At 45.4% G+C, this 25,539-nt stretch overlaps 1 protein-coding gene across 2 annotated transcripts in view; it reads left to right on the top strand.

Annotated features, from left to right (window-relative positions):
* HHAT (hedgehog acyltransferase) overlaps positions 1-25,539 on the top strand; it is a 138,064-nt gene that overhangs the window by 71,255 nt on the left and 41,270 nt on the right. For both annotated transcript variants that reach the window (XM_062622693.1, XM_062622691.1), the window contains one exon: positions 8,631-8,775. In XM_062622693.1, the coding sequence (XP_062478677.1) occupies positions 8,631-8,775 (145 nt within the window). The remainder of the gene's footprint in view (positions 1-8,630; positions 8,776-25,539) is intronic.

Genomic DNA, 25,539 nt, shown 5'->3' with positions numbered 1-25,539 from the left:
TGGTGAACTTACATCCTTTCCCAGTTGGATTGCAGTTTAAAAGGTAAACCCGTTAAAAATGTGGAGGAGGGAACCGAGAGAACCAGAGTGGGAACAAAAACAAGGACGTCAAGGACGTGTGTGTGGCACTCTCAACCTGTCCTCCTTGGTGAGAGCTGTGTATAGGAGCATGTACATTGCCATCACTTGGTTAAATTCCCTGCTTTAAACAGAAACCACAAAGGAGGATGGTGCCTTTCCATGCTGTTCATTTTGTACTGTTCACAAGCTGTCACTTCTTAAAACAAAAATATGTTTGGGCAGGTTCTTTGAGGGGGAGGAGCGAGGTGGAGGAGCAAGTACAGAAATTTCCTTCAGTGTATGTCAAACTGTCACACATGCATCTCCAAGTGTAGTGCATACATACGAGCTGGTAGGAGGCTGTCTTCAAACAGAAGGGGGGTTTGGCTCTTTGCTGAGAGATGCTATAAATGCAGATCTTCTGGAAGTTCTAAAAATGAACTGGTGCTAGTGCAAGACAGCATTTTGTCGAGTGAATGTTTAGTAAGGCATCAATACAGAAGATGAGTAGCTTCTCGAAGACTATATATGGCATTTATTCCTAAATTCAGAAACAAGTTCTATTTGTGAGACTAGGTCTTAACTGACAGCTGCTTGATTTTAAATACATGCTCCTCTTCTTCTGGGAGCGATGCAGGCAATTACAGGTCATTTGCATCGTCCTGTCCCTTGGAAAACGTTGCCGGTTCCCACCTTCGTGTGTAAACCTTCCAGGAGCTCATTTTTGCCTTTGCTTTGGAAAGGGAAGTCTGTGCCTTGGAAAGAAACAGGAGGTGACCTCCGGTCAGTTTGGAGAGAAGGGAGGGAACGACTGCAAGCAAAATGAAATGCCAGAACAATAAAGCAAAGTAAAGGGGACTGGCTCTGGCTTAGAGCTAGAGGAAGGAGGAGCAAACAGGAATGATTGCCGTGAATACTGAAGGGTACAGGATATGTTGGTGGGCAATGGTATTTATTCTTCCATTCGGTGTGGCAGTTGTTGATGGCTAAGTTCTGGTAGCGCATCTTGTTCACTTTCTGCTTGCAGCCTGTTCCTTATCTTGTTACCAGTATAGCGCTGGGGATTCCACAGTTTCTTTTGGATTCTCTCATAAACGGCTGTTTTGTCTGTGTGTTCGACCAGAAATCTTTATTTTTGTTGCTTTTCTGTGGTGTGGTACAGTCGCTACTCATATCCCACTCAACGTCTGTCCCTCAGCTTCAGATTGCGGGAGGAGGCTTTATATTGCCATGCCAGCCCCTCATCAGCTGGGTTCCCCTTGCTCCTGCTGCTTTCTGAGCCCAGCTTGCCCAGCGTTACTGAGCACGTGCACTCCCTCCCTTTGTTTCTGCGGTCTCCCAAACACGCTTTTGTCGCTGTTACCCGCTGACAATGTGTATTAACAACGGTTTGTGGAAGTTTCCCCTCTGCTTGGATCCAACCCATCTTCCCTTTACTGCTCACTTTGGAATTTGAAGACACTGACGTTCTGTTTGGCAGAGCTCTGTCACAATTTCCAGCCTTTCCTCCATCCCATCTGCTCCCCCAGCTGCTCAGTCACACCCTGCCCTCCACTTTGAGTGCTCCTAACTGCAGCTAGAGAAAATAGCCAGGAACTGTTAGTCAGGATGTGTTGCTTCCCTTCCCACCACCCCATCTGCTCCTCGCTCGCTTTCAGCTTCTCACCCGTGCTCCTGGCTTTGTGCTGCATTGCGGCTGACCCACATTCCAGGGATGCTTGAGGTGTTCGCTCTGTGTGATGGGGTGATCGCCAGGGTTGGGGATAGACACCGAAGAGTTGGCCTCTCATTTATCTAGCAGCAGTTTCTAAAAGAAAGCAGCCCTTAGAAGTGCTTTCTTAACTTCTGATGCTCAGAAGTTAACGTTGGCTGGTTGGTTTCTATTGCTTCTGCGGAGAGAGAAACAAATTGGGCTGTACTCTTCAGTTGTGATGCAGTGGAGGTGAAGAACAGAGTTCACATCCGTAAAGGGCACTGGGAAAAGCAACACCAGCAAGGGATTTAAGCTTTTTTCCAAGCGCTTACCTGATAGGCATAATGGCACCAACAGTGCCTGTACTTGCAGTAACTTTACCCACAAGCATTTTACCCACTGTCCCCCCCCCCACCAAACCCTATAGAACAGAGCATTGCAAAGAACACTGAATTTAGGTTTTGTGACGTGAAGGTGAGTCGGCATTACATCAGCTTTTAAGCATTGCTGCTCTAGTAAAAACCTTCAGGAAACTGAAAGGATGGAGCTTTAATAACTGTTGGAAGTACACTTACTCCCCTCGTACACTAGGCAGTGAAAGATAATGCAGGACTAGGGGTTATAGTCGTAGTAGTGAATTTGCTTGCTTTCTTCAACACAAAAAAGAGCGCGGTTTATGTATCTTATTTTAAAGTTACCGTGGCTAAGTTTGCTGGTAGGTTTAGGAGGAAGAGGATGAACTCTATAGGGCAGTGTATTTAAAAAAGACAACTCTTCTAAAAACTGAGCTAGTTTATTCTGACCCTTTAAAAACCAAAGGCAGATGAACCTCGGGATAATGTAATTTGTAGTGTTGCAGTTTGCAGCGTCAAGCACGTTTCATGTCACTCTGGCCATAGTATCTGACACTCTTATTCCACAGTTCATGCACTCCCGTAAGAAATACTCAACTGCTTCTCCAGTTTTACCACCCACCCTTATTTTTGCCGCGTGCTTGGATTATCCCGTCTCTGGAAGCGTAGTTCAAGAAAAACTCAACGTGTTGAGTCCCTGTTTTACTCCATGAAGACGGCTGCTTTTTGACTTGCAGCCAATTTAATTCTCTTATATGGGACTTGATAAAGTGCTTTTAGTAAGAGCAGGTTTGAGAATGGCGCTGATTTTATGTAGAAGTTTTCTCTCACCCGTCCCAGGTTGATCTTGAAGGTCTTTTCCACCTGGTTGATCCTATGATTCCCTGCCAAATCACCATGGTGTCACTGCTGTCGATAGACAACTTGGAAGAATGGCCACTGTGGGAAGATGTAGGAGTGGGTCCTCGGGAAAACACTGGGGAATATAGTTCTGTAGGACTGCCTGGTTTTGACTACTGTGCAGTTTGGTCTTGGGTATCTCCTCAACTTCCACATGGGAGGGTGGATGACTTACTGAGGTCAGGATTCCCCAAAGTCTTTTCTCTGTTGCTGGCTAGCTAGGAGATGTAAATGCAATTAGGAAAACATTTCTGGACCCTTGACTTCATCTCTCATGCCATTCAGTAATGTCATTGTAGACTGCCTTGTAAACCAGTGGAAATGGGATATATTGCTGATTAGCTCTAACTCCCCTTAGGAAGAAGCTCTTTTAAGAGACGCCCTGCTGTCTGAAGCCCCTTCTCCTGCCATGCTTTCTTGTTTCACACTCATAGTGGTTTAATGGTCTTGCAAAGCTAATGAAATGAGTCTTTCCTCTCACATCCTCTCTGACTTCAAAATTCCACCCCGTCCTCTAGCTTGACTCTTAATTCCAACCTAAATGATCTGTTCTGGCGCATGCTTTCCTTCATAAGCTATCTTTTCTACAAAAACAGCCACTACACAAGCTTCCTGTGTCTGGCTTGGCTTGAGCTCGGAAGCTGAACGTGACATGCAAGTGTCGCTGGAAACGGATTTAGGGATGGGTATGTTTGGACCATGCAAATCCTTTTCAAGCCTAGTTTCGTCCACCCCTCTCAACCACGTACACAGGTTTACTTTCCAAGGTACCCCACTACATGATAGTATCATTTATTTTTGTAGGATGACTGAGGAGGCCCAGTTGAGAGAGCTCTGGTGGCAGCCAATTGTGCTAGACCCAGCTGTGTGCAGAGAGAGGGTTTTCCCAACATCCCACTATAATGTCTTTGTCCTTTTAGAGCAGGAATTGGATTGGAATAATATCCCCAACTCCATTCAGTCCCAGGAAAGGTAGCCTGAGCCAGCCTGTGTAAATCACCTCCCACGTCATGCTGCATACCTTTGGACTGAGTGTCTTGACAGTGGCTTTTGTGTAGTTTAAGTGTTACAGGCCGTTTGTTTCGGTGTGTGGGGAGGTGGGGGTGTCCCTGAAAGTAAAGCATGACGAAGAGTTGATGTGGCATTACAAGTTAAGGTGGAGCACGGAGGAAGGATGCAAATACAAGGGCTTCAGCCAGCAGCCGTGGCTTCGTTGTCATTTTAACACAAGGTGCTCTTTTGCCACCCAGTCTTCTGGCTGTGTTTCCAACAGGAAAAGAAGCAGCAGTAAAATCCAGAGAATCCTCACAAATCCGTGGCAACTGCTTGTACCATTGGAATGGAGCATTGTTAAATCATTGTTAAGTCATTAAATAGCATAATGAACAGTTGGGGGGGGGGGTGAATTTTGTCTGCTTTGATGAAGCCAGCTTGCTGTATACTCAGAAAAATCCATATGTGGGGAGCTGTTTAAATCACAAATGTTGTTCTGGATTATCTAGAGCAGCCTCATTCATTTTCCATGGGTAAATTAATGCTTTCGGAGTATTAATGTGAGCACAATAGCTGCTCAGGTGCGTTCAGAGTTAGCTTGTTGTAGATGACATGAGATGTTTCAAGCATGTTGTCTTCTTTTACCTTCTTTGCAGCTGGGTAAAAACTGCATTGACATCAGGGACTCCCAGGAAAATGTGTACTGCTTTTTGGATCAATGCCTAGCAAAGTTAATGGAAATTAACTGCACAAAGCCCAGAAAGGATCCAGTGTTCGTCTAAACTCTTTCTGTCTTAGTCTACTCTCTTAGACTTTATAAATGACTGAAGGCTTTTATGGTCTGTGCCGCAGTTAGCTTGCCTTGTTTGACACAGCACTTTTGTAGAGAGTGATGTATTGGATGTGACAGTTTCATTTATTTCTTTTAGTGACTATATTAATTCATTTTTTTTTCAATGGCAGAGCTTTTGTATCTGTTCGTGTTGGTTCAGTCGCACTGGTTTGGGTTGTAAAGCAGGCAGACCTCACAAACTTCCTGGGTCTAATCCGTGCCTTGGTGGGGAATGCAGCCCAGCACCAGCTCTACCTCTTTCTGCAGCATTACCACAAGATTGTTCCCTTCCTCTTACTTAAGTAAAGCCTTAAGTTTCTCTGTAGGGTTAGTGGCTTAGTTTGAAAGACAAAGGGAGAGGTATAAGTCCATCCACTGGTAGGCTGTGTGCTACAGATAAGCCACAGCTCAGGCACAGCTCATCAGCATGCTGTAAGAGGGTAAGTTTGGTGATTCTTAAACAAAAGCTCAAGTTAGTGTGATCGTAACTTCTCTTTGTTTAAACTTGGTTGATAGCATGGGTTTAATAGCAAGATTTCAAGCATTCTGTCTGTGTGCATATGCTTGCACGTTCCTAAAAGGCACATGTTTTTCACATATGGGACCACGTATTTATGATTTCAGGAGGAGACAAACTGAAGAGATCCCCTCCCTGTTGTGAACTTAAGGAGAATGCTTTGGAAGTCCTTGGGCAGCTTTGGAGGTGCAAAGGACTAGAAAGGGGAAAACTTGTGTCACTGAGGAACTTCTGGTGTCTGTGAATGTTTATAGACTTGGGGTACTGCGTGCAATTCTGGCATCTCCAACATAAGGAGATGGAGCTGTTGGAGCAAGTCCAGAGGAGGCCATGAGGATGCTCAGGGGCTGCAGCACCTCCCATATGGAGACAGGCTGAGAACACTGGGGCTGTTCAGCCTGGAGAAGAGAAGCTGTGTGGAGACCTCAGAGCAGCTTCCAGGGTCTGAAGGGGGCTACAGGGATGCTGGAGAGGGACTCTTCATCAGGGACTGCAGCGACAGGACAAGGGGTGATGGGTTCAGACTGGAACAGGGCAAGTTCAGGTTAGATCTAAGGCAGAAGCTCTTCCCTGTGAGGGTGCTGAGGCGCTGGCACAGGGTGCCCAGAGAAGCTGTGGCTGCCCCATCCCTGGCAGTGTTCAAGGGCAGGTTGGACACAGGGGCTTGGAGCAAGCTGCTCCAGTGGAAGGTGTCCCTGCCCGTGGCAGGGGGTTGGGACTGGATGAGCTTTAAGGTCCCTTCCAACCCAAACCAGGCTGGGGTTCTATGATTCTATAATTATATATATTCTCTTCCCTTATCCTGTCATGCCCTAGTTTTCATCTAGAATTTTCAGAGAGAAATCTCAGTCCCTGTTTTCATATTTTAGTGTTTTCCATAGCATTGTCTGGGGGATTGACTGTTGCTGCATTGCTCACACAGATTGACACAGAACGCTTTTCCTTGGAGCTTGTATCTCCCCGTTTTTGTGCTGGCTCAGGCTGACTCATACACTAGATGTGGTTCTGATTGGGGCTAACATTCAGTTTAACAGAGATTTGCTTTGCAGTAATTTGTTAGAATGGTGGTTTTGTGCTTGTAAGTGTCATTTGTTTGAAGAATTGTCACTTTATGTAATCTAGTAGTTGAAACATTTATTTTGATGCTTACAAAACTAGCAGCTTAATTGTCTGGGGATGTATTTGTAGGTCTGGTTTGAGCCTGTTTGTTGTTTCAGGTGTCTGAGCATGAATCCTAGTCTGGCTGCAGCTATTAAAGATTAATTACTGGTTTGATGCTGCAGTCACACGACTCTTCCCTGCAACATCCCCGTTCATGACGTGAAGGCTGAGCAGCTCCTGATGTTTTCCTTAGTTCCCATTCCTTGCCAAACGCTCATTACTTCACTCGAAGCTTGCAGTCTTTAGGAGATTCAGGCGCTATGTAATGAGGCTTTCAGCCCGGGACCGTGATGAACAAGACATTTTACTTCATGCAGTAATGAGGCAATATTTCCTTATGAGGTGCTGTAATGCTTTGGAAATTTGTTCTAACAAGTGAATATTGGAGGAAGCTAAAACCTCCTCATCCTTCTTCCACCATCTTCTTGTAGTCTCTGTGCTGCCCTCACACCTCAGGTGATAATGTGAAATACAACAAAAGCAAACTAGTATATGGTGGAGAGAGACCTCCTTTATTTGCATCATTAGAACAGCAGCAACCCAAACTTTACAACATGAGCAATAATGTTTGCACTGAAAAGAAGTATTGAATATGAATATATCATATGAAGATAGGCTGAGAAAGTCGGGGCTGTTCAGCCTGGAGAAGGGAAGGCTGCGTGGAGACCTCAGAGCAGCTTCCAGTATCTGAAGGGGGCCTTATAATGGTGCTGGTAGAAGGGACTCTTCATTAGGAAATGTAGTGGTAGGACAAGGGGTAACGGGTTCAAACTGAAACAGGAGAAGTTTAGATTGGATCTAAGGAGGAAATTCTTTCCTGTTAGGGTGGTGAGGCACTGGAATGGGTTGCCAGGGAAGCTGTGAATGCTCCATCCCTGGCAGTGTTCAAGGCCAGGTTGGACAAAGCCTTGGGTGGCATGGTTTAGTGTGAGGTGTCCCTGCCCATGGCAGGGGGGTTGGAACTGGGTGATCTTAAGGTCCTTTCCAACCCAAACTGTTCTGTGATTCTCTGATTGGGATTTTGTGTGTATTTGCATCTTCTTGTCTTCTATGTGGAAGCATCTGTTTCCTAAGGCTTACTGTGGTAACCAGTTCTGATCTGTCTCTAGAATCTCAGTGGTGTCTTATTAATCAACCAAAGCACGAATGACTTCTCAAGTTGTTTTGTACTGGGGTTTTGTGCTGGTTTTGTACTGAAGTGCTTTACTCCATATTGGAACCTAGTGTACAGTATTATCCTCCCCAGAAGCGTGTTGTTATTCTGTACATCCCTCGGCAAAAACTCATCAAGAAGTATGTTTAATAAGGAAAGAATTAAGACATAGAATGTGTAGAACTGTGTCCAGTCCTGGGCTCCCTACTACAAGACAGACATGAACGTGGCTGGAGTGAGTCCAGCAAAGGACTGCAAGGGTGCTGAAGGGACTGGAGCATCTGCTGAGACTGTTGAGCCTGGAGAGGAGAAGGCTCAGGGGGATCTTGTCTGTGTGTATCCATACCCAATTTAGGGGGGGAGGAAAACAAAGCCAGATTCTTCTCAGTGGTATTTAGTGACGGGACAAAAGGCAATGAACACAAACTGAAGTACGAGAGATTTCATTTAAATGTAAGAAAATCTTTTTTACTTGTGAGGACCATGAAACACAGGTTGCCCAGTGAGGTGGTGCAGTCTCCATCGCTGGAGGTGCTCAAAACCCGACCAGACCCAATCCTGAGCCCCCACCTCTAGCTGACCCTGATTAAATGACCTTTCTAGGTAGCCTCCTAGAAGCATCCTTCCAACCTTATTCAGCACCCCATTTATCATGAATCATAGAATCACAGACTGGTTTGGGTTGGAAGGGGCCTTAGAGGTCATCTAGTCAAACCCCCCTGCAACCTTCAACTAGATCAGGTTGCCCAGGACCACATCCAGCCAGGCCTTGAATGAAGTCTTAGCCAAACCTCCATGGCATTGGTGAGAGTTCTGCTAGATATATTAAAAGCTTTGGGATCTGGACCATAAGGATTTGAACTTCTGTATAAAAGCTGTTTGTTATTAACTGCGCTGTCTTCTTCTAACGTTGCTTGGAAAACTGCAGGGGCTGTTCACTTCATCTGTGCCTTTTGTTTGCCCCTCAGGAGCGGTCCTTCTCGCCAAGTATTCGCCGTCGACTTCACGCTGGCCTCGCATCTGTTAGCACTTCAATGCTGATTTTATCAAATCTAATATTTCTTGGAGGAAATCACGTTGGAAAAATCTACTGGAACAGGATCTTTATGGAAGGCAAGTTCGGTTTTATGTGCTTTCTAGAGAACAGAACTTTGCTGCTGTTGCCTTGGGTGGGCTGAGCCGGGTTCTTCTGCAGGCTGTGTGACTACAAAGAAACGTTGTCTTTCTCCCATCAAGTCTCTAACGAGAGTTACCAGGCTCCTCTGTCAGTGGAATCACTGAAGATTGAATAATAAATGTGTGACAGGTTAGCCAGGTTGGATTTTTTCTCTCTGCTTTGCATTGCATGTACATCAGTGAGAACAGGCAGACTAAAGCAAACCCCATAGCTTCTGTGGAAGGGTAGTGAATGAGCTCTGCAGAACACAGCATAATTGAGCAGTTAAGGTGGGTTTGTAGCGGGCCTGTCAGGGTAGGGACCTTCTGAGTGTTGAGAACAAGGCCTGAGGACAGGGGACCTTGGGTGACAGCGTCAGCCTGTGGTGTTGCTGACTGAGCAGTGCGCAGCAGTGTGGGAGCTGACTCAGGAGACAAAGCCAGAGCTCAGTGTAAGCAGGACGAGCTTTCTTACTGCTGCCAGAGGCCCACGTTGTCAAAGAAGCGTCTTGTAGAGGAGTATTTCTTCCTCCTGAGGGAATTTGTAGTAGGGTTCTGTGCCTGGGAAGAACCACCACTGTTGATTGCTCCTTCACGCAGCGTTTCCTCCTCTTGTTGCTTGCAGTGGTTTAGAGATCAGCGCTGGGGTTTCAGGGTTCTATGTAACGTCTCAAATACTGGAACTCTTTTAAGTTGTGTACAGAAAAGGAGCAATTTATCTTCCGAGCTCAAGCAGAAAAACCCAAAGCATTCAAACAACTCTAAGAAATGTACCTTTTTAGCATAAAATACAGTGAAGCTTTTTGTTGGTATTGGGCAGGCAAGATGGGGTGAAATACTTGCTCGTGTTTGGGTTTTGCTCCTAAAACTCAAAATGTTTGGGTTTTATTTTCTTAAAAAGGCTTGATGTTCCCTTAAATTGTTTCTTCCCAGTTGGAAGAAACTGTTGGCAAATAGTTTCTTGGAACTATTGGAAGCTATTAGTATCTTATTATTATCGGAACTATTTTACTATTACTATATCATTATTATTGTTACTGTTGTTATTGTATATTATTATTGTATATTATTCTTATTAATTATAATATTATTATTGTTGGAACGATTATTATGTCGTTATTATTGGAACTAAATGGGAAACTCTTGGCAAATAGTTTCAGTAGAAGAAGCAAAATAGCTGAGAAAGTAAGTTTGTCACTTCTTTCCATCAACAACCAAAAAAAGCACTAGTGAGACTGTCCATTTCAGGTTTGTACCTCGATTTTCATCATGCAATTTGTGTATTAGTAATGGAGAAAGTACGCCTTCCTCTTCAAAAGGGTTAGCAGTTGGCAGCATGCTGGGGTTTGCATCTGGTGGACGGTGTTGGAGCAAGCAGAACAGTGTTTCATTAAACTAGATCAAGTACTGATTGTTTTTTATTCCTAATGCTTCTTTAGTCTATTGCTCTGCGTATAGCTTAAGTACGTGTGGCTGCTTCAGTATGAGGTACCAGGCGTCTAGGATAGGAGTAGCAAATTAGTTCAGTCATTTGCAGCTTTATCTCCATGATGTGTTAACCAAACTTACTACTTTTAGAACATAAAAGCTTTTGCTTAGTGCAGCTCACATTCTGCTGTAGAAATCTCAGTGTTAAGCTTTATATGCATGTATCCTTAGATCACACAGATGACCGTGAGCATATTCTATTGCTGCATGATTCTTATGTACTCATATGTACAACCTGAAATCTGCTAGGGTTTTATTGCATCAACACTCCTGCTCCATTGGGATTTTCCTACTCTGGGACAAGTGCTGAGCATTGAAGGCCAGACAAGGACAATACAAGCACTGACAATACAAAGACTATTCAGAACGATGGTGTTCAGTTTAAGGTGAATGTACCTTATCTGCATCTCTGTAGGAGATGTAAGAAAAGTCTACGCATGTATTTGCAGAGTGCAGTGCTAAAAGATAGATCTGTGCCTAGTCTGCACTGTTTTGGTGAAGCCAATTCTTCAGTATATTCAGACCAAACTAAATACTAGAGTATGCACTCTTGGGTCATTCCTTTGGCAGCCCACCCAATGACAGATGAGATCTAGCTGCTTGTCCTCAGTTTTTGTCCTTAAGCTCATAAAGAATTAAGTGGGAATGTGTTTGACTTCCCTCGAAGAAGGAAGGGCGGTGGCAGTGGGTGACTGCTCTTTGGGGCACAGGGTGTTTGGGGGGGGTATTTTTGCGCGTCTTTTCTGGTGTGATGCAAGCAATATGAAGTTCCCAGGCACGAAGGTTTTCTGTTTGTGCAATATGATATTGAAGGGCTTTAATTAGAACAGACGCTGACCTCCTGTCATCGGTGTTATAATGTTCAGTGCATTACTAAGATGTGCTAGATACCCATCTAGTTACTTTGAGTCAATGATTGTTAGCTTTGGGTTGAGAAGAGAGAAGATACTTGGTGAATTTCAGGTTAAAATGTTAATATTCTTGTTGTATTTATAACCTTTTGGATCTGTTTGAAATTCAGTTTAGTTTAGGAAACCTGAGCAGGGTTTTGCACCACCCTGAACCAAATCTAGAGAGTAGACATTTGCATGTGGAGAGCACGTCTGCATTCTCAGCAGCCTGGGCAGCAGGACTTGAGCTGGGTGGACCGAGGAGGCACAGGGCTCTGGAGCAATAGTGTGACATAAAGATCCCTGTAAGGTAAAGAACAGAACGCTGAGGAAACAAAGCTGTCCACCTGCACATCAGCTGCAAAGAGTAGTCGGTTCCTTTGTTAAATCCCACAGATTTCTGTCACAAAGATAGAGGTTATACTTGGAGGAAGAAAGTGGGAGAAGGCGTGTGCATTACCCAGTTTGTAAATAGAATTGGCATTTGTAGAGCACTACAAAATTAGTCAAGAACATACATGCTAAACTCGAGGAGTAAAATGCACCTTGGAGCAGAAATCAGATCGCCAGGGTTAGGTATAACTTCAGGTGTTGTGCATGGCTTTTTCCAAGTCTGGCAAGTAAGTAAATCACAGATTATTAGTATTTTAAAGGCATAAATGCCTAATGTGTAGCACTTTATAGTCAGAAATGGAGTTCTGTTTTATAATACCTAAAACAGTGCTTGGAGAGCAGCTTCCCATTAGCACGGGTGTGACAGTGGTGCAAATCTAACATGGCTAACTCTTCAAAGGAAGCTTTACTGAAGCTGGAGATGTACAAAACGCACTTTCAGTTTTGCTTTTTGGCTGCTGAAGAGTTTCTACTGTGTTCTTCTGCAAAGACGGAGTATTAGGAAAGACCTGGACAGTTGTCTAAGCATGGGGAGGAGAGGACATGGGGATGGAAGCAGTTAAACACTAGGGGTTAGACTGAGGAGGGGTTCTCTTTGGAAAGGTACTCTCCTGGGACCGGTGTTGTGCACTGCTTTTGGTTAAGAGACTGAATTATCTTAGCAAGCATGGCCAAAGGCATCAAGCTGGGAGGGCACTCAGGTATAGTGGGTGATAAAAGTATAAAATGCTTCCTGCTCTTCTCTGCTTTGTGAGGAGCAGAGCCCAGAGCAATGAGGAAAGCACACAGTACGTGTCAGGTGTATTTTACTTTCAATAGCTCTCTGAAAATGGGACAGGCATCGTTTAACTTCACACTAAATGGTACTTCAGCTATCCAGCTTACCTTGCTACATCATGAGGAGTGCCTTTCTTGAGGGCAGTTCATCCCATATACATCTACATTAGCATGGGATGGGATGCATTGTCACTCTTTGCTCAATTCAGGAGCCTTTCGTACAGGTTAGCTTAGATTAGAGTGGATGTCTTACATTTGGGAAGGTGTCCTTTAGGAAGCTATCCAGCTCAGAGTGAATTTCACCTTCAGTTAGACCTGATTCACCGCAGGAGTACAGAATGCCTGGCTAACAGAAATCCTGCAGTGAAGGGTATCTGCCTGTTCTACCACACTGCAGACTTGATGCATCAACAGCATCATTCCACTTAGGACAGAAATAAACCTTACCCCAGGATGCATTGACAGCACTGTAAGGTGCATAAAATAACCTCTTCTAGTGATGATCTGAAGGCTAAAGTTATCATTTGTGCAGGTTTTGTTACTGCAATTGAAAAGAAATTATAATCATCATCTGACAGCAACGTGATGGGAAGCGGAGGAGCCAAGACGATGAAATAAATGGCATTGTTTTGCTCTGAGAGGGAAGTATGGAGTGGGAAATAGGTACTTAGAAGTTTCTACAAAGGAAATAGTAACAACTATAGGTCCAGAGAAGACAAAAAACCTCCTGTAAAGTGTATCAAGGAAGCTTTAATTGAGGCAAGAGAACCTTTCAAGCTGTAAGACATGGCAAGCATTGAAGCACTAGGTGAGCTGTGTTGGGTTGCCATCTCGGGAGAACAGTCTCCAAGCAGACAGAAATCTGTCAAGCAATGTAGAAAGTGCTGATTTCCTCGGGGTGTAGGAGGAGCTTTGGCACAGCCTCCAGCCCCATCCTGAGCCCTGTTCTCCCTGGGCATTCAGCAGCAGATCCAGCTGCTTACGTGGAAGGGAAATCTGCGCAGCACAGCCGGCTTCTTGTTTGGCTTTTGATAGCTCTCCAGCAGGTTGGGGGCGATGGGGATGCTCAGAAATGCAGCTTCAGTAACATGTTCTAACAGTTCCGTTTTGAGTTTGATGGTCTGGGTGTGGGGGAAAGCCCAGAGTGCTGTGGTTGAGGTGCACCTCCGTGGGAGTCAAGGTGCACTTTCAAACTGCTGGTGGTTACAGCCATGGACAGCTTTGAAATGATTTGCTGCTTCATACTTCTAGCATCGAGGGCGGAGTGCCTAGTGTTGTATATGACTATTTCATTAGGGGAATTTCTAGGAGCATTTAAACCCAATCGTACTATGCAAAACTAAAGCTTGTTTCTCAATATCTATAGTGTTTGAGCACTCATTGAGATGGCGAAGCGCTTATTTGGCCTCTGGTTTTCTCTTTCAGATTGCTTCGAAGCAAAATCAGGTTTTGTGCTAGAACTCCTTTATTCGGTTCATTTATAGGGAAAAGGTTTTCTCATCACTACTAGGCAATTACCTGACCTACTTTATGGAGGCAGAAAAGCCTTTGGACTTCTTCAGGGCTGTGCAGCCCTAGCTCAGAGCGTGCTTCATGGGACATCTTAGGCATTGATTTGCAAGCGGGAATTTCCACGGTAATGGCATACAAGGTTCAGGGGTTTGAGTGCACCGAGGGGTTTAGTGTAGCAGGTTTCATGTAACATGCATAAACTTTGGCTTGCCTTGGCAGAGGCCGCCAAAGAAGGTCTTTTGGCATCATGTTAATTTAAGGATGCTGTTTGCTAATTACAGTATATCACAGTATTGGAGATTATTCTTGGAATTCTTATTTGTTTCATTTTATATAAACCAAGTAGTGAATGAATTGAGAATGGAAAGAGTATCAGGAGCCTTCAAAGCATCCTCCTGGGCTGCTGGTATCTTCAGAAGTTTTTCCCTTGATTTTTGAAGGAGTAAAATTAGGTCCCTTCTCTACAAAAAAATCACCTGTGCATTAGTGTTTAGATATGTTCCCGATCACATGCCTCATGTGCTCCAATAATAAGAGCAGGAAAAACCTTTCAGGTGGTTCAGAGGTTCATACAACAGCATATCTCCCTTCAGAAACTACCTGAATATTGCTAGTTAGTTTGAGTAAGAGATTTAACATGTTTTAAGGAAGGAAGCTAACAAAAAGAGTTGGAGCAAAGTAGTTAGAACTTCTTATTAAGTTCTATTATTATTATTATTGGTATTATTATTATTAGAATTTGAATTACCTGGTGTTGCCAGGTCATGGACAATGGTATTAAAATCATGGAATGGTTTGGGTTGGAAGGGACCTTCAAAGCTCCTCTCGTCCAAACCCCTGCAATGAGCAGGGACACCTTCAACTAGACCAGGAGCACTGATTAGGAGCCATGTTGCACTTCAGCAGCTTCTGAGATGGGTAGCAGCAATACCTGTGAATTCCTAGCTCTGAAGGGGCTTTAGAAGTGCAGGAGGAACGAAATGATGCAGTGAAAGGTGTCAAAGGAGGCCACAAGACCTGTCAGCTGAGGTGTGCGATACTTTGCTGTCCTTTCTGTGCCTCTCTTGCAAAGCCTTTATTCAGATTTCTTTGCAGCTGAAAGAAAGAGGAGGGTTGCTTCAGTGGCTGACGGTTCAGAGTTAGTGTTTGTGTTTGCAGATGGCCCTTGTTCTGGTTCGGATGCTCCTGCTGGAGGGCAGCTGGGATGCGCTCTCCCAGTGTCCCTGTTCCTCCAGGTTTGCCCTCTCACTGAGAAATCCCACTTGCTGCTGTTATGCAGAAACTCACTTAAGGTCATTTTTTCCCAGTGATGCATTTCAGAATGCTATCTTGATGGGTTGCATAATTGAGGGAAATACTGCAGAGTGGCAGGAACAGCACTGAAGATGTCACGTTCCCTCCCATGATTCATTCCTCTTTGTGCACAAAGGAAGCTTGTGTTTACAATCATTCATGTGACCTTGCTTGGTGGGTGCAGGTCATTGGGAAGTGAACTGGCAAAATACCAACAGAAATGGATTTTGGTCTGTAGTCATACGGAGGCAGTGATTTGTTTTTTTCCCCTTTCACCTCCCAAAGGATGAGAGCTGTATAAAAGAAATATTTGCATGTTTAGGGGATTTCTTTAGCGCTGAAACAATCAGGCATATTCTGCCCTTTTCTCTTGAACCGCTTTGGGTTGAGGTTCCATTCTGTGTGAAAACTGTTGGAGCATTGCTGTTTAAATGCAGCCGTTGCTATTGAATCTCAGTCGTTTGCTATTTGGCCCTACGGTCTTAGGACCTGATCCTGCAATCGTGTCAGTGCAGAAGGATTCTTCTGTCTAGAAGGTCCCAGGACACATCTGCCAGGATCAATATGATTGCAGTCACATCTCATATACCGTGTTAAAGACTTCATTTTACATACGGCATGTGCAAGTACAGAAACGCAGGGGAGTCTGTGCCGTGAGTGAACGTACGGAGTTCGCTCTTGTGTGTTATATTGTACATGACTTACAGAACTAAGTCAACTTACACTGCACCCAGGAAATGGGGAGTTGTTCCTACGTCCTGCTACCTTCTTGGCAATCCTTTCTAAAAGACAAGCTTGCTACTTAATGGGTGTGCTGATCACAGGCAAAATGCCCCCAGATTTCAATGACTTGGGCAAGGTTCATGGTTTTCTCATCACGGAGACATTCAGATCCCGTCTGGACACGTTCCTGCGTGCCCTGCTCTGGGTGGTCCTGCCCTGGCAGGGTTTGGAATGGATGATCTCCAGAGGGCACTGATGGTTCTGGGGTTCTAATGATGCCAGTAAAGTGATGGATGATGAGCAGTTGGTGCAGTGGGTTGGCCAAGACCATCTTGCAGCTGAAACGTTGCTGGTACCGAGGTGGTGGTGTGGCAGCTGGAATGAATGATACAGCTAACTGTGCATGTTCTGCCAGTGCAGCAGGTAAGAAGGTGCTGAGTTAGCACAGTCTGTCAGAGCCTGAAGCAGTTTGGATCAGGGAGTCTTGATGTATTAGGCGTAGTGTGAACATAAAAAAGAAAACTGGGTGTTTTTTTTTCCTCGAAAAGCTTCAAATTGCTGTGACCTCCTGACAACTCGTCAGCGGTAATTCAGGTTGTAATTCCCATAGCAGAGCTCAGCAGAGAAGTAGGAGGGTGGGAAGGGTTTCAGAATTCACAGGAGAACTCTTCCAAAGAATTAATCTTGTAACACCTCTAAAACGTCTGTCGTGTTTGGGTTCTTTATGCATGTAACGTACAATGACAGGCACATGAAAAGGCCATGTAGGAATACCCTTGGAAGCATGGTTTCTTTAAAGGGCTCTCTGGGAATTGCTAACAAGAGAGCAGCAGCGCTCCTCGTTTCCTCCACGAGTTGTAGATTGCCTGCAGGGCCTGGGGCTGAGAGCTGCCAGAAGGAGCCACGTCGTTGCTTCCAGAAGCAGCCCTGGAAGATGGGAGTGTGGCTGCAGTTATGCCACATCCTTCTTTTTTGTGGAGCTGAGGAGCAATTCCTGCCCCAGGCATTGGAACAGGCTGCCCAGGGCAGGGCTGCAGTCACCATCCCCACAAGTGTTCACACCCCATGCAGACGAGGCCTCAGTGCCATGGGGCAGCGGTGGCCTTGGCAGGGCTGGGGTGTAGTTGGACTGCTTGACCTTAAAGGGCTTTTGCAACCTGGTTGATGCTGTGGTTCTGTATTACCAGCAGGAGTAATTGTTGAGGACCATTAGCTTTCTTTTCCAGCCAGGAACCTCAGGAGGGCAGAGGACACTCACAGTTTCACCTTCCCGTTCCCCTGTGGATTTACCATACGCAGCAAAAGTCTCACAACAACTCACAGTCACTTAACCTGGTGGAAATGACTTGAATTGCTGTTTTATGCTTGCTGTGTCCCTGTGCTTATTGGGAAACTTATACATCTGTGAACTCGTGGATGCGGTGGTGTGTATTTAATGATCGGTAAGAGCCACAACTTCACCTGAGACTTGCAACCGTCAAAAAAAGCCTGAAAAATGATGCAATCTTCTGCTTTTCCCTAATTCAGAATCTCCCAGGAGTCTTGTAGCTGTTTTCTCATCACTGAATCCTGTTTCTTCCTTCTGTCAGCTCCTTTCATCTGTCTTCAGCTTTGGACCTGTCCTGACTCTTGTTTCAAATGCTCACTGAGTCCCCAGGTGAACTTGGCCATGTAAGAGCAGGGCTGGAACAGCAGCCGTATTTAGCTTTGCAATCATCCAGACTTGCAGCCCAGCTTCCCGAGTTGTTTATGGCCTGCGAGGCAATGTGAAAGCAGCATTGTGGGGTTCCACAATCACTGCCACTCGGAGCCTGCGGGAGCAAATTTGCTCAGCTGAGAGGGGAAAAAAAGCCCCTTTTTCTCCAAATGCCAGCCCTGCCTGCCAGCTGGGGATGGCAGATTGAAGCTGTGCTCCTTCCGGCTCCTGCATCTCCAGCATCAGAGTCGGAGCTGGCCTTAACGGTTCTGCCGTGGAGGTTCACGGGCTGCAGAGGAGGCTGATCCCCTCCTAGAAGTTGTGTTGCCTGTGCAGCAGGAGTGAAAAGCAGTTGAGAGCTCATTTTTCTCCCTGAGAAGGCTTGACAGGAAGTTTTCGTCTGCTACAGCACGGTTCTGCTGTGTAAGTAGGCAACGTTTTTACACTCAGGCTGTTTTGTCTGTGATTCTGTTGCAGGTTTACAAGCAAGGACAGATGTCTCAGACTATTACAGGAGCTTTCTTTTTATATTCAAATGACTTGACTTCAACCATCCTTAAATAGCCACTGCTTTAAAGAACAGGAAAACTAAAAGTACAAGAATCCTGCAAAAACCTCACTGCTTATTGTCTCATTGCCTTGACTGTTGGCTCTTTGGATAGGGCTTGCAGCTTGGGCTTTTTATGAGAGGGAAAGCAAATTGTACCATATTCCATAAAACTGATAGACTTGCACCTCATAAATGCTGACTGTCCTGTGAAACGTCTCCTAGCTCCTGTCATTACATCTCCTGCGAACTTGCTGTGGCATGGTTTCTTGGTGCTCTTGGTTGCAGCCCACAGCTCTGAAACTGGGCAGAGCTGGGCTTTCGGTTCATGCCTGACTTGGGATGCGTCAACCTTTTACGTGGCCTCGATCAAATTGTGTGAGAAATGGCACCATGTGGTGCAGCAAGCTTAGCCCTCGTGTCCTTGAGGAAGCCCCATGAGCATAGGTGTGTGTCTCCTTCCTAAACAGCTGGGGTATTTTGCCCAGCATTAGGCAACTCCTTTGGTAACCTTGCTGGTTAGTGCGGTACCTGTACGGGATGGATGAGCAGCGAGGCACGTGGCTCTACTGCTTCTTTCTTATCTCTTTGGGCACTGTCTTTCCCTGGAAATGGAGAGGGACCTCTCAGTACCTCAGAGCCCTTCAGCTATGCCTGCCGCAGAGGTTGCACCCCGTACCCATGTGGTGTTCTCTAGTGCTGTTGTGTGGGTGCCTCCCGAGGACCGCTGAATACGTGGCTTTGAAGAGCACGGTCCAGGTCTGCCTAAGCTCTGTGCCACCATTCGGGGAACTCAGTGGCACAGTTCCAGCCTTAACTTCAGTAATCCTGGAGCGGGGACATTTTTCTGTTAGCGTGTGTGTGTGTGTGTGTAAGTAACAGACTGTAGCTGGGGTACTAAATACAGGAAGTACAGACTCATAGAATCACAGACAGGTTTGGGTTGGAAGGGACCTTAAGATCATCCACTTTGAACCCCCTGCCATGAGCAAGGACACCTCACGCTAGACCATTCATGTCTTAAATGTAGTTGTAAAGTCAGAGATCACAGTGAACGTTCCCAGTTCTTGTCACAAATTACATCTGATGCTTACGGTTCAGTCTGCAGTGAAAGAGTTTTAAACTTCAGGGCAGGGAAATTCCTTGAGAACGTTTCTTCCCAGAAAGCAAGGGGCTCCTAATGTTAGGGTAGTTTGTATTCCTTAAATTGGCTTCCGTTTTGGCTTCCTCTTTTCTCACTTACATTAGGGAATGTAGAAATAAGAAGGCACTGAAACCCAGCGGAGACTTGCTAGCTGGGGCTGTCTCCCTAGGTGTTGAATTTTCCCTCTTGGTAGCTTAGCTCAAAAGCTTGCTACAAATGCCTCAGCCCTCCGTGTTTTCACAAGATCCGTTTTATTTCTCACAGTTGTTCAGATGCTTTCCCCAACCCCCTGTCAAGCTGCCAGAGCTGTGTATTCCTGCCCATGCTACTCGTTAGCCGTAAATGGTGTGAATGGTTTGGAGCTGCAGAGCAGCACGCCAGTCTTTAAGTGTCTTGAGCAGAAAAAAGGCTTTGTTGATAATAATTTATGTTGTTCTTTTGATCTGTTGTTGTTGTGTAAGGCTGCTTCCTTATTTTTGCAGCTCACCTGTGAAAACTGATGAGTAACATGATGGGGTTTTCTGTCTTGTTAACATCCGCGCTCCTAACCGTATAATGACGTTGGACTTGTGACTTGTATTACTTCTGCCCTTTTCCATGTGGTTTTTATTAGAGCCCGAGGTAAGCCTTCTATCAAATAGAATAATCCTCCTGCAAATTCTACCTCAGGCTTTGAAGCAATCGTGGGAGAAGAGTGACTTGTATTATAATATAATACAAGCTCTCCATAAAAATTGTCCCATTTTATGTCTGAATAAAGATTTATATCGCTTCTGGATTAGACAAAACCTCTCACATCCTGGTGTTTGCTGAGCATACTGTTGTGGGAGAGGGTTGTTTGTCTCCTTAGAAGCAGTAGTAAGGTGTTAGTTGAAGTAGTTGTGTTGTGTGGAAGGAAAAGCATCATCTTTAGTAGTTCTTGACATGGAAAGAGAAGTATATTGCTCCATTAGCTGCAGGTTAATTTGCAGCCCTGAAGTGAGGAACAGTTTGCAAGTAACTGAAAATGTTTTCAACTTGAATCTTGTGACTGTAATGCTTTGGCAGCCCCTGTCTGTTACTGATACTTACAGTGAAGGCATCTTGTATTTAACAAGCAGTTTGTGTGTAAATAGTTAAAAACCAGCTTGTCAGAGAATTGAAGGTTGCCCCGCTTCCTGTTACCATTGATTTTAGATGCTTAAAACAGTGTCCTTGTTCTGGCACATGCAGCTCAGAATGTTTGATACATTCCTTCATTGCCCTATGAACAAACTGCCTCAGCTACATGCTCAGTGTAGCAAATCAGAAATGAGTATATCCACATGGAATGGAATAGTCTTTGAGATATGGGCATCGTTCATTTCAGATGAAATCCGACTTGTGGGTATCTTACTTTTCGTTCCAGTGTCAAGACAGGAGACCACTTGCTCATTCCTGCCCAGATAGCATGTTTAAGTGTTCAAGAACAGTCAGTCTGGCCAAAGGTGGAAAATGAAATTCGAGAGAATTGCTCATGGCGTGTCCAGTTTCTCACCTTAGCTTTAGTCCCCGTGGTTTCCAGGTCGGGAGCAAGTGGGAGTTTGTACTGTCTGATAGTTTTTTCCATGCCTCCGGTGTACAACCTGAGAGGCAGAGTTTGGATGAAGGTGCCGTTGTTTAGCAGAAGCTCAGCAGTATCAAGGTGGATCTGCAGACTGTTCCAGCTTGGAGGCTGAACTCCTTCCCCAGTCAATAGGGGAGAGACCTATTTGAGACCGCAGCTATGGCATACAAACTATGAAAAAAGAGATTCCGCTTTGTCGCACCCCAGGTGCGCCAGAAGCAGTATTTGTGTGGCAGATCAGATGCTGCTTCCAGAGGCAAAAGCAATCTCACTCTAGCTGATCTTATTCCTAGCCTTGCTAAAGATGTCCTGGCACAACGAGATTCCTTTTTCCAGCATATTTCTGACACAAATGGGTTAAAGCTTCATCAGATATAATAGATCTGCGTATCTGCACAAAGGAAAGTGCCCCTGTGAGTTTATATGGAGCCAAAAGAAGGAAAAACCCTCAGGGGAAGCCCATCGGTATCCCCAAAGAGCCTTTTAACATTATCTGACTCCTAATTCTGAGTGCAGGTTACTCTTTCAGCACCCCTTCTTTCTTTGTCCACCTGCCAAAAGCCCTCCTGGTTCTCACCCAGGTGTGTGAGCAGTGTTGTGCCCAGCTAACACAGCCCTCAAAGCGGGAGCTGGCCAGTGTTGCGATTGAAATCAAGGGCACGAGTAGGTGATGGATTTGGGAATAATGAGTCCTGTTCCCCGAATCCTCCTTCCATGGAAACGTGATGGTTACAGCTTGAAGTCTGTAATTAACATCTTGCTGCAGACCAGCCGTGCGATAGATACACTGGGAATGGCTGATTTGGCCAGTGGAGATGTTTCATGCTAAATAGTGAGGGTCTGTCTTCATTTTTCTGGGCTGAGCCGGCAGGGGAAGCAGAGAAAGCCGTATTTGGGAGTTAGATAGGACTGATTCGGGTGTCTGTGGTTAAAGACCCTCAGAAGGCTTTCCAAAAGTGCAGGTATTCTTTCAGCATTGTGGCAGACTTTGAACAGACGTGAACAGAGTTTTAGTACGTTGGCAAGTCTTAGCATAGTCAAAGGTCTGTCTCTTGTGGTGTAGTGCGTCATGCTAGCACCTACTACCAGATGCTCGGGGGAGAAATGAGTAAGGAACAGCCCTGGTCTGGAGAGCGCAGGGCAGCAAAAGCTTTAGTTAGAGGGAGAGCCAGTGCACACCTCGGTCTGAGCAGTGCAAGCTGGGGGGAGGCAGGGTTGTCTAAACATGCTTCTCTTTTGGTGGGCCTGGGGCAGCTCTGGGCAGGGATGGAAGCTACTTGAGCATCATTGAAAATGTGATTAGTGCATGTGTTGCTGACTGACTACAGCAAGTACCCTCCTCCGTAGTGCTGGGCAGTACCGTGGGATTGCATAGAATCATAGGATCCCAGCCTGGTTTGGGTTGGAAGGGACCTTAAAGCTCCTCCAGTCCCAACCCCCTGCCACGGGCAGGGACATCTTCCACTGGAGCAGCTTGCTCCAAGCCCCTGTGCCCAACCTGGCCTTGAGCACTGCCAGGGATGGGGCAGCCACAGCTTCTCTGGGCACCCTGTGCCAGCGCCTCAGCACCCTCACAAGGAAGAGCTTCTGCCTTAGATCTAACCTGAACTCCCCCTGTTTCAGTTTGAACCCATCACCCCTTGTCCTATGGCTGCAGTCCCTGATGAAGAGTCCCTCTCCAGCATCCTTGCAGCCCCCTTCAGACACTGGAAGCTGCTCTGAGGTCTCCATGCAGCTTCTCTTCTCCAGGGACAGGGCAGTACATAACGTTACACCTTCCTGAAGGAGCAGGATTTATTTACTCTCATGGAACTACAGTCATTGTTTCTTTATCTTGCAAATACGTGTTTGGTCTCTGCAGTCTTCTGCTGTTGAAAGAGGAGTTAGATATTTTGGCTTAAGTACAACTAAAGCCTGAGAACAAGAAAAGACAAAAGCTAATTAGTGTTCTGTAGACTGCTGCTCTGAAGGACTGGAGCTCTATTCTCTGCTCCTTCTTAAGCTCCAGTGGAGATCAAAAGACAATGACTAGGAAGCAAGGCGCATCCAGCCAAAGAAAAAGGTCTTTCTTCACTGCAAATTCATGCAAAATAAACCTTGTCTTCAAGGCCTGCCCTGGTGCCTACTCTGTCTTTGCAGATTTCTCCCTGGCTTTCACAGGCTTCCTCTCTTTGCTTGGAGAAAAGCTGTTGTCCAGTTCTTTTTACTGGTCTGGTTTTTGGAGCAGATAGCCCATTACGAAGCAGCACAAGGTACATGGGTGATGTCCCATGCAGTGCTAGGTACCAGTGGGATCAGCACCTCACTGCAAGAGCACGTTCTGTTGAATCAATTAGTTGCACCTACTTAAAAATGGAATGTGGACCAGCACAATACATAACCATGAATTCTAGTTAATGAATGCAGTAGGTACCCAAGAACACTTCGTTTGAAAGACCGCTTTCTGTGTAAAAGCTTTAGTTTGGATTAATACTGGGGTTGATGTTTGTGTTGTAGGTCCTGAGAGGCCAAAGCACAGGGTGCATTAGTGTGGTTTATGGACTGCATGGATGCTGACTTTTATTTGAAGTGGAAACGGAGTATTCCAGATCACTGTTAATGTCACCTAGAGAAAGGAAGCCAGCCTGTGAAAGTTGCTTCAGCAACCACAGCTCTCGTGTCCATTACAGCTGGAAACGGGGTTTTTTCTTGTCCAGGTTGATTCTCAAAGGAAGTTGGATGGCTGGGAGAGAAACAAACAGCTCTTTGGTCTCTCTGGTAATGAAGACAAGGTTTTCATTGCTGGTAGAGGTTAGAGTCCCTATAAAGCTTTTCAGTTCCTGCTGAAGTCGATAACGTACAGCAGCTATCAGCAGGCTGGAGACTGCAGAATGCAGTAGATTCTACCACAGTTGAATGGAGTCCAGCTATGGTCTAGCAAAGATGCAGAGCCATCAATTCTGCTTGAGCTACCCATGACCATTGGTTCTTTTGCTTTATTTCTAAACAACAAGAAAATGTGTTTATCACGTGTAGGGTGACTTGTTTCTCTGCTGTGTCCAACATTTTGAAGTGGAACGTAAGGTGTAACACCTTTCGCCTGTATTTCTCTTTCATTTACCTTAGAGGGAATACAAAGGATCAAAAAGTATGTTCTTTCCTATAAAACAGTGACATCTAGAATACAGCTCAATCATGTGGAATGTTTCCAAATTTACACTGTCCCTGGCAATATCTCTTTCTGTATGTGCTTTCCCTAATTCCCTCAACAAACCGACAGCTACTGGGGTGAGCCTTCATTGTCATCATTATTAGCACAGCTGGCTGCAGGAAAACACCCACAACTTTGACTTCATCACCACTTAGGTTTTACTGCAGTACCACAGGGCATGAGCGAGGCTTTGTGCTTAGCAGGCAGCGTGCTTGCAAGGCATGAAAGCAGGCACGGTGCCCTTATTTTGTTCTTTTGTTCATATTTTAATCCTTTAAAGTCCTTTCTCTTAGTCTTTTCCAGGGAAGAAAGAAATGCTTGACTGGCTTTGTGGCTACTTTTATTTCTGCTAATTCTGTGTCAGCTTGCTCCTTTTGGCCGTTTGGGGTTTTCCTGGTGGTCACTGAAAGATGTCGGAGTTCACTCTGGGCTAGAGCATGTGTGATGGGTGGTCTGTCACTGTAATCGTGCTCTTCAGTCATTGTCGCAGCTCAGTGACCATAGAGGATATCATGGGGTTTGTGGGTCATCCCCTCCCGATCCCGGTATCGCCCTGGTATCACCCTGATCATGTCTTGGTATAGGAGAATAGGAGGTCTGAGGACACTGAAGAGCAGACAAGTGCCTGAGCAGACTGAGTAGCATACAAATATCAATGAAATGCTGCATTTGGCACCACTAGCATTATTGTTTTGGCTAATGTATTCGGGAGGAAGTAAATCAGTAATGGGATTTCAGAAGAACAAAAGGAGATTTCAGTATAATGAATTACATTCACAAAGGTGTCACCAAATAGCTATAGATGTTACAGGAGCAGGGAGGATTTTTGTGTGAGCTGCAAACAGCATCCTCAGATCTTTTTAACTCTGTGGAGCACTGGATAGGTTTCACCATTCACTCTATTCCTGCAGGGCCCTCAGTAGGTTTCCCCATGGTGCGAGAAAGACCAGATCTTCCTTAGTCCTTCAGTGGCTCCATGAAGAAGCTGATAAAGCAGACGGCACCAATGTGAAATCTTCAAGGCCTGCGGCTCGGTAGTTCTCACAGGCAGGAATTGCTCTTCCCTCTTTGCATTCAGGCTCTGGACAGTTCTTTCTGGTTTCAAACTATGTTGGTTTTCTGCTGGACTGCTTAGGGTTCTTCAGTACCTGCTTGCAAATCCCCGTATTGAAAGTCTTCTGGAAGCCTATACCTGTGAAGTATAGCGATCGGGTTTCCTTTATTCACTGTCTTGGTGTTGTAATACCGATGACAATACTGTTATATGAAACCATGCTGCATTAATAAGTGGAAATACCTGGAAAACAGTGAACCAAGAGGTTCAGTTCACTGGGTACGTATTTACCAGTGTGTGACTCTGCAGATTAAACGTGTTCTTCTCCTCCTTGTTGTACACGAGCGTGTCAGGTGAGGAGAGGGAGAACTGAACTGAGTGCGGACACTCCATCACAAACCAGAAAGTGTAATTGAGAGCATGCATTGAG

This window comes from Pezoporus occidentalis, unplaced genomic scaffold (genome assembly GCF_034315485.1).
Source record: "Pezoporus occidentalis ecotype Australia unplaced genomic scaffold, CSIRO_AGI_Poc_V1 ctg245, whole genome shotgun sequence".
NCBI classification, from domain to species: Eukaryota; Metazoa; Chordata; class Aves; order Psittaciformes; family Psittacidae; genus Pezoporus; species Pezoporus occidentalis.
This window is presented reverse-complemented; position numbering and strand designations above follow the sequence as displayed.